This window comes from Rattus norvegicus, chromosome 18 (assembly GCF_021556685.1).
Source record: "Rattus norvegicus strain SHRSP/BbbUtx chromosome 18, alternate assembly SHRSP_T2T, whole genome shotgun sequence".
NCBI classification, from domain to species: domain Eukaryota; kingdom Metazoa; phylum Chordata; class Mammalia; order Rodentia; family Muridae; genus Rattus; species Rattus norvegicus.
The window spans coordinates 35,898,406-35,908,340 of NC_141551.1; the positions used below are offsets into that span (position 1 = coordinate 35,898,406).

Sequence of the window (9,935 nt, forward strand, 5' to 3'; positions counted from 1 at the left end):
TACAGTAGGGGATATTATCTAGGATTCCCATTGAAGAAAGTCAAGGCATGATCCACAAGAGAAGATTGTGGTTAAAAGAAGGAGTGCTCATTGTGGATAAAGGAAGAGGTCAGCTTGATCTAAAAGAACACCCTGGCATCATGTATGTTGGACAATTAGTCAAACGATTCGACTCTTCTAAGTTTCCTCACAGAACAAGAGTAACTCTGCAGAGTTGTGGTGTCTCACAAGTGAACCACTGTAGGATATACAAGGCAGTCATACCCATTTCCTTTGGTAAACTCCCCTAAGAAAGATCCTAGTCAGTCTACTTCTTTCTTGTGCACAGCATAGGCTACCTTCTTCATCCTAACCCAAACTCTATTCATTACACATGTTCATGCTCAACTGTGTGTTGTCATCATCTGCAATGTTTGATAGTATGAGCATGAAGAACTAAGTGGTAAAGCTTGCTCTACTCTGGTTTTCTTCTCAGATCCCTGTTCTCAATATATTTATATATGCCTTTGAGCAAAAGCTTTGGGAAGAACAAAATATGTTCAGATGCATTTATTCAGCAAACCTTCTTGCTAAACATTATGGTAGCCCTAAAAGATTTCGAAATCAGGACATTCAGCAAAGCCCTCTCCTCTGAATGCGGATAGATGTTCCAAATTTCCTGCAGAAGAGATTGAAGGAAAATAAATTAAGAGTCAGCTTGAAGTTCATCATAACAAATAAATGACTATGTGAGAATAGCAATGCAGCTTAAAAATATTACTGCCTTTCTTTAAAAGAGTGGCTTACCTTGGTCCCTCCAAGACTGAACCCCAGTGAATGTGATTGTTGCGGGGAGGGCGGTAATGAGGGGAGGCTGGGGAAGGGAACACCCATCTAGAAGGGGAGGAGGAGGGGTTGGGGGATGTTGGCTTGGAAACATGGAAGGGAATAACAATTGAAACGTAAATAAGAAATACCCAATTTAATAAAGATGGAGAAAAAAGAGAGTGGCTTATAATTTACTCTGCTCTCTCTTTTTTTAATCCATTTATTCATTCATTTATTCATTGATTATCTATTGCTTTTTATTATGCCCACATGGAATAGAACAGAGTAGAAAAGGTATAGGTCATTATTGTTTACAGAACTAGTGGAGTGTTACTGGGAACCCTTGAAATGAATCTCAAATCCACCTCTGCTTCCTTTACTACTGATGCTGCTCACTATTGACCAGATGGCAGGACTTTCCAGCTGTTTAACATTTCAGCTTAGAAGAAGGGGGCTTGATTCTCTCAGGCAATCTTGATTCCCATAACAGCATGCAGTACCAAGGTCTTCTTCTTTAGACCAAATTTTCTCTTCCATTCCCAAGTTACCTTGACAAAACCTCTCTCACAAAACCTGAAATTCCTTTCAATTCTGAAACTGTTCCTTAATTCTGAGACTTATTCTAGAATTCTCTCTAGTAATTGTTTCCTTGACCATACTGGCAAGCAACACATTTCTATTCCCTTATTGCTGAAGAAGATGTAGTACTCATCTATGTTCACAGATACTTCTTTTTGGATCCATTGATCCTTTATTTTAACATCAAGGTTAACTTATGATAGTGCCAATTTCCACTTCGTGTACTTAAGCCTGTTATCCACAGCTGTGCTGTTCACTTTGGTACACTCTTCCCAGTAGCCACATTTATTTGTTGAATCTTAAAAATTTAACAATATTTAAACTTCAGTGTCTCTGTGTACTATCTTTGTTTAAGAGTCAATGACCACTAGTTGTGCATCAGCCCATACTGACAGTCAACATTTCTCAGCAACACAGAAATTTCTGTCAGTAGTTGCTTTTCTGTAGAAAAGAGTTATTGAAAGTTTCTCATTATATAGCACAGAAGGCATATAATGTCCCGACTTAATAAACTGGGAAACTCCTGATAATTATGGGGCCCATCATAAGAAAGTCCTGTTTGGTGTTTTCAGAGTATCACAAACCCTAATACTTAAAGTCTTATCCTGGATCTATTAATAGTTATAACATAGGTTATTTTTGTACAATTTATAAAAATTAGCATTTTAATTAAAATGTAGTCACACCACTTCTCCCTTTTCTTTCTTCACATGCTCCAAGTTCCCTCCTTCTTAACTCTTCATCGCCTATTCACTTTCAAATTGATAGCTTCTTTTTCTTTGTTAAAAATTGTTAAGTGTGTGTGCACAAATGTATGAACACAACTAAGACCATTTTTGTTCTTTGTATGGACAACTTTAAAAAATATTATTAGATATAGATCCTGACTGACTGTGGTTTCCCTTCCTCTCCTCCAAGACACTCTTCTCTGGTCATGTCAACTCCTCTTCCTTTTTCATTTCAATTCAGAAGTGAATATTAGCCATTATATACAGATACTATGTTACACTCCACAGACCCAAAGAAGTTAAACAAGAAGGGAGGCACAATGGAGAAGCCTGCATCTCACTTAGAAGGGGAAATAAAATAGAAATAAAAGGCTGGTGGAGGGGGGGAAGTAGGAGGGAGAGGGAATGGGGAGGCATAGGGGGGTTCAGGATCAGGTGTACAGAAGGACAGGAGAGATGGCTAGCTGCCCATGAAAATGAAAGGAAATCTGTAGTGAGCTATGGAGGTGGAATCTCCAAGAGGAGATAACGACCAGGAATAAGGGAGATGACAAAGAATCAATGGGTATGACCGTAGCTGTGACTCACTATATATGGAGCCTGAAGAGCCCACCTTCTTCAGGTAGGCAGTTAGGAACCCCAGTGAAGTGATAGAAACACCAACCCACCTACAAAATATTCAACCAAAATTTATCCTACAAAAATGCAGTCATGAGGGAGAGAGCAAAGACTGAGAGAATGGACAACCAATAACAGCCCAACTTGACACCCATCTCATGGGCAAGCAACAATATCTAATACAATTAATGATACTCTGTTAGCTCTCTGACAGAAGCAAGTTGTCCTCTGAGAGATTCCATCCAGATGACTCAGACAGAAACAGACACTCACACCCAGAGAGTGGGTAGATCTTGGAGACTCTTATGGAAGAATAAGATGAAGGATTGCAGGCCAGCAGTGGATAGGAATTCTACAGGAAGACCAACAGAGTCAACTAACCAGGACCTTTGGGGCTTTCATAGTTTGAACTACCAACCAAAGAACGTACATACGCTGAATTTAGGCCTCCCAGCACAGATGTAGCAGATATGCAGCATGGTCTTCCTGTGAGTCCCAAACAACTGGAGCAGAACTATCCCAAAAGCTTTTTGTTCCCTGTAGTTCGGATATGCTCTTATAGATGAGTTGCCTTGTGTGGCCTCAATGGGAGTGCTTAGTCACCTTGAGTCTGGGGATACCTTCTCAGAGGAGAAGGGTCTAGGAGAAGGATAGTAGGAGGGGTGACTGGGAAGGTACAATGAGCAGGATGCAAAGTGAATAAAAAATTTTTAAATTAAATTAAATTAATTAAAAAGATAAAGAAAGGAAAAGAAAGGCATGCCTTTCATGGATCACCAACCAAACACCGGATACCACATTGCATAGGAGTAGGCACCTTTCTTGTATTGAGGCTGGATGAAGCAACCCAGTATGAAGAAAAGTATCCCAGAAGCTAACAAGAGAGTCAACAACAGCCCCTACTCTCTTATTGTTAGGACTCGCACAAGAAGACCACACTACATAGCTGTAACATATGCAGACGGCCTAGGTCAGTCCCACACAGGCTCCTGGATGGAGCTGTTCAGTCTCTGCCAGCCCCTATCTGCTGCCCAGCTTAGTTGATTCTGTGGGGTTTTTTTTTATGGTGTCCTTGACCTCTTGGCTCTGACAATCCTTTTTAACCCCTTTCCCCAAGTTCTACCTAATGTTTGGCTGTGGGTTTGTGTCAGCATATCTGATGGCAAGTATGCTAGCCTCCTGTTTGCAACTACAGCAGAGTAATACTAGGAATCATTTTATTGACTTTTTTCCCAATTGTTTTTGACTCTATCTCAGGTCTCTGGACTATTTAACCTCTGCATCTTGGGCCTCCAGGTAGTATCAGGGGTGGGCTCCCAGTTGGACTTTTAATGAGCAATAGAAACAAAAACACAATAGAAACCTTAGAATGCCTCTTATGTTTGAGAAAGCCAAACTCATCTCTAGACCCAAGTGTTACTTTACAACACAGTGTAAATGTTGCATGTGCAGACAGTTGAATGTGCTTCTTACATCTACAGAAATTTGAAAGAATGCAAAGTGTGAACTGCAAAAATAGGTTCAACGGTCAGAGGAATGCGTGTTCAGCATTTTGCTTGTGTTTTCCAAATGCTTCACTCAAATAGAGGCCTTTGGACTTTAGACCTCACACTTGAACATTTCACAAGTCCCCAGGGTGTTGTGGGGCCCTCCTGTTCCCTGTGAATGGAAATAATGATGCTTGACCTTAATGTCAACAACATGTGTCATGAGAAAATTAACAAATGGTTTCAACTGTGCTGTTTCCAAAATGTTTACCTGCTCCTCCCAACTCCCTGAACCATTGGGCCAGGTGGTCAGGTGACTGAACAAACTGGTTTGGAGTTCATGTTTCTTTTGCCTGAGCCTGGAGTGTGAAAGAAACATGCTTGTCCTATCGTGTCCAATACCTTTTAGACACTGGATACACAGTCATCATACAGTCGAATACCTACTGTTCGCAGTTTAAAATATCTACAATCCTGGACAAACTCAGAGACTTCTGAAATCATTTAGAGTCATCCTTGAGGAGAGTTTGCATTACAAATGAGATATTTATGCTGAGGAATACTGAAATGTATAGACCCTAAGCTGAAGTCTTTAACATGGAGTCAATTCTAGAAAATCTAAGTGTTTTCTTTCACTTTTGGGATCTCTGTTTTTTGATTAAAATTCGTAGCCTGGTTTAAATGACATTCTTTTCATTAAGCCTTCCTTGGCCCTCTCACTTAGATAAACCTTTGCTTTGGTAATGTAACACTCTGTTTGTTGGCAATTGCCACAATTCACAAGAAGGGATTACTTGTGCTCATGAGTGTTTTGTTTGTTCATTTGTTTGTTTTTGTTTGTTTGTATTTTGTAACAGCCACACAGGAAACAGGGAAGGCCTAGCATAATGCCTGGCATACAGCAACTACTCAGTCACGCTGTCAGAGAAAAATCGTGATGCATCTGTTTGATCCAGCACTCTGAGTCTGATTCCTGTTCTCCAACATTAAATAATTCAGAAAATTTAACTTTATTGAGACTAGCTCTCATAAACCATGAATGGAAATGTAATAAAATCTTGTTGCCTAAAACTTTGTAAACCATACTTACTAATTTTGGGTTGCATTAGAAAATGCAATTTCTGCTATTGTCAAGAACTGATCTCTATTGTTTTGTTTGTTTTGTTTCAGGTTAAAGGCATTTTGTACATGTATAGGCTTTTTGAAAATCTAAAATATCAATGTATGGCTTAAAAAACACGCTCTTATAAATCATGTAATTTTAAATTATATTATCAGACTAAATTTGTCAAAGAAAGTTACATTCAGTGACCTAGCCTATAAGACGATAACATACGTGAAATTCGAATGTTAAAAGTAAACTTTATCTTTACCTGTTTTCAAAGCATAGAATGCATTCATTGGCGTAAGTTTTTCCGTCAGTACCACACACAGGATCATAATCCCTGGGGCATCCAACAAGTGTATTAGGGCAATTAGCCTAAACATAGAATTAAGGAGTCATTTTCTATCATTTCTCAACATTTGGTTTTAAAATAAAATATTTAGGATAATGACACTGGGTATTAAAAAACAACAACCACAACAGAAATAACTCTGCCATGAAATTAGAAAAGCTGAGTTAGAGTTAAGTTACTGCCCTTTCCTAGTCTTATGACATCATGGGTCTACTAGTTCCTTCCTTGATTTCAGTTGATTCATCTGCCAGATAGGAAAAATTATCATTTCCCCACTTAAGGCATGATGCTCTGGGGAGGTTGGATAAGTGGAGGAAGAAAATGCCAGCTGCTGACAAGATTGTCATCCTCGATAGATCCGTACTTGGAGTTCTTGATTTATGTTTTCCAGTAAAATCTAATTCTCACTAAACACCTCTTATAGGTCTCTGTCTTATTTTTTGGTATCGTTCTATTGGAAAAGTCACATGCTTTAATCAAAACTTTCAGTTATCCATTTATTGATTTATCCTTAAAAAGCCTTGTAAAGTTATTATATTCTTCTTCAAGGGAAGATTCACTAAGAGATGAATTGACTTAAAGTCACATATCTAGTGATCCTTGGACCCTGGTTCTCAGTTCCTGGGCATTACCAGGACATCATCCCTGCTTTGCTAACTTTTATTCTTCATGGATCAGTAATTGGAGAACTTGATTTGTCTTCTAATGGTGCCAGATTTAATTATTTATTCACTATAAACTTGAGGTTCAGCACCAGTTAGATGAGGGCCATTTCCTCATCTAGTCTACTTTGAAAATTAGAAGCAATGAAAACCAACATGGTCAAGTCAGAGCTAAGGGCTACTTGGAATGAACATAAGAGCTTCCATTTAAACTGTTTGTCCCACCTGCCAATCCTAGAATATGTATAAAAAATCTCCTTTACACCAGGAAGTAGGCAATTACAGAGGGTATCAGTGAGCTGGTCTTTCAACACAGCACCATGCAGACTGGTGAAGTACTATGAGCCCTGTATTTAGCAGGCAAGTTTCCCTACAATTGAACCCCAAATCCTGAGTTGAGCTACTTCTAACGTGTATGCCGCACACTCCACTGCCCCTGCCCCTTTTCTGCTGTAAAGTTCTTACTGTGCAGTTCAAACTGACCTCAACCCTAGTTCATCACCCAGACTCCCAAGTACTTTAGATTGCAAATGTGCACAGCCATGCATACTCAGATTCTGGCTGTACTTTTACTGGATCAGATAATTTCAGTTTGTATAGGAAATTAAAGAAGTAAGAAATTTTAAAGTATCTTGGTCGCAGTGGTGTGTGACTTTAATCCCAGAAAAGGAAGAGGCAGAGGCAGAGGCAAAGGCAAAGGCAGGCAGACTTCTGAGAGTTTGATGTCAGCCTTGTCTACAGAGTGAGGTCAAGGAGAAGGACTACACAAAGAAATCATCTTCCAACCTCTCCCAGTGAGATTCTAATAAATTATAAAATTCTCTTTACCTTTTTCCCAATCACCTTAGCTGTAGTGTTACCTAGAAAACATAAATCAAAAATCAACCTGGATCCCAAATATAGAAACCAGACCGGTAGTTAGATGTCAAAGAATATAGTTTTCATATGATGCCTCTACTTGCACTGTCCACTTCCAAACTCTTTTATTTATATGGACTTTCAAGGACATCAGATGAGTTTTCTTCACTGTCTGCCTGCTAAGATCTTGAAAAGAATTAAATAACAATTTGACCATTACTGAATATTTCAATTTGGATTTCTGGAAATTTGATTTATTTCCGTGTGAATAGAAATGCTTCATTCCTTTCTAAAAGAGGGGAAACATTCATAGTAGGAGATATAAAGACAAAGTTAGGAGTAGAGAGTTGAAGGAATGACCATTCAGAGCCTGCCCCACCTGGAGATCCAGCCCATATTTATATACCCATCAAACCTAGACAATATTGATGAAGCCAAGAAGTGCATGCTGACAGGAGCCAGATATAGCTGTCTCCTCAGAGGCTCAACCAGAGCATGACAAATGCAGAGGCAAATGCTAGCAGCAAACCATTGAACTGAGAACAGAGTCCCCACTGGAGGAGTTAAGAGAAAGGATTGAAGGAGCTGCAGGGGCTTGCAACCCCATAAGAACAACAATATGAACCAACCAGAGCTCTGAGGGACTAAACCACTACCCTAAGTGGGTACCTAAAGTACACATGGACCGACCCATGGCTCCAGCTGCATATGTAGCAGAGATGGACTTGTTGGACATGATTGGGAGGAGAAACCCTTGGTCCTGCCAAAGCTGACCACCCAGTGTAGGGGAAGGTCAGGGCAGGGAGGCAGGAAGGGGGGATTATTAGGGATGGGGAATGCCTTCATAGAAGAAGGTGGACAGGGTATGGGATACGGAGATTATGGACAGGAAACCAGGAAAGGGAATAACATTTAAAATATAAATAAAAATATCCAATTAAAAAGAAAGTAATCTACTCAGAATTTGAAATGTGTAGACATTACTAACAATTCAGATACCTTTTGCATGCCCATCAATGATCTCTCTGTACCCAATAGAATTTTCATCTCACAATCAGTTAATTATAAATATCTGTACCTCAGGATACTGGTGGCAGTTTGGGAAATAACCATCAGGTCTTCTGGTGTAATTAAGTCTCTTTTGTAAACAATGTTAAAAATAGGACTTTTCTGACAACTTAACACAAGTTCTCAAGGATCTTTTTCCCACAGGTGTATTACCCCAACTGACAATATTTTAAACTTGTATTTCATGCATTTACATAGTTCAGAAAAGATTCAGATCATTCTTCAGAAAACAAGTCTTGCAAACATCAATTCACACGATACATGTACACATATGAACAACAATTAAAGAATACTAAATTTGAATGAGAGCGAGAAGGTATATGGGGAGGTTGGTAGAAAGAATGGTAAGGAGAAATTATATAATTACATTATAATCTCAAAAAATATTTTTAAGTAGATGGTAACTGTGAATGTTCATGAGTTTTCCAGGGGAAGGAAATCTAATCTGATAGCATCTAAAATAGACACGTTTTTAAAACTTAATTTTCAGTCAGTGATCTCTCAGGGAAGAGAAAGATCTCTGGTGCTCATCAAAGAAGAAGTAGCTTTTGGGATCCCCTTGGATCTAGGATATAAATGAGGCTAAAAATTGATGAGCAGGTGCTCATTAAAGGTCTAGTTGTATTAACTATTAGGTATGAGGTAGGAAAAAGGGGCCCTTGCATCCATATTTATCTGATACAATAAGCAGGGGTCTTCCACTTCTTAGTGAAGCACTTGTCAAAGTCTCTGTCTAGTGAGTGACAGAGGTGAAACTGTTAAGTAATGCCAGTTACAAAAAGCAAACTGACCTCTGATTCAGAACCATCTCCCAATATTCTCATGGCAAGTTTAGAGAACCTTTCTCTGGTCAAACAGGGTGTTTCTCTCTAAACATTTTACAGATCAAATATGAACATTTAAACACTCGAAATATGACTTTTCTGCAAACTAAGTGTCTGTCATTGCTATCTATTTTTGCAAGTTTATAAGAATTTAAATTTTGTAAGTCCACAATGTATTTACAGAGTTCAGTGGCCATTTCTATAGTTAAAGTTGTATTTTAGATAGAAAACCTTCCTTTGCCACTAAATCTGTAATGTAGCAGCAGTCTTGTCTTAGAGCAAGCCATAACTCTCTCTGGGGACATCTTAGAGGAACTTATTTTCTTGTTTGTATTCACAATAACTATTCCCCTTACCCTTGTGTTTTTCACTAGAACCATTTCTGTTATGCAACTCAATTGGCATCAGTTAGCTAGACTATAGAAATTTACAACAAGTTAAAGAGTTCAAAAGAGTTAAAAAGGCACAGGTCAAACTGTTTTACTTATTTTTGAAGAATATGCAAATCCACCTACCTGCTAAATTGAGCAGGGCCAAAGCACTGAGAAGAAAGATAATTGCTACCTTCATGGTTGTAGACCTAGGTCCAAAACTCAGAAGAACTGTGCAGGGTGCTTCTCTTCAGAAACTGAGGAGTGGTCATATAGGCAGATGGTAATACCCACTGTGCCCTATAATAGGTATCTCTGGTTATTGATTGACTTTGTTGGCCTCCAGGCTGGGGAAAATGTTACCTAGGTAGGAAAAAGGGCAGTTAAGATTGGACCTAAATTCTGCCAGGAAAAGCAAGTTAACTGATTCCCAACATCCTCTCAGGTTTTGGGAAAGCCTCCTCCCTTCCTGAGCT

General features: G+C 39.0%; 1 protein-coding gene across 1 annotated transcript; it reads right to left on the reverse strand.

Moving 5' to 3' along the window:
* Nucleotides 1–535: 535 nt before the first annotated feature.
* Nucleotides 536–9,720, reverse strand: Spink1l (serine peptidase inhibitor, Kazal type 1-like). The gene is given in 4 exon segments (NM_152936.1): nt 536–658; nt 5,593–5,699; nt 7,167–7,198; nt 9,604–9,720. Coding segments are annotated over 4 exon segments (240 nt in total). The 5' UTR covers nt 9,659–9,720; the 3' UTR covers nt 536–612.
* Nucleotides 9,721–9,935: the final 215 nt, after the last annotated feature.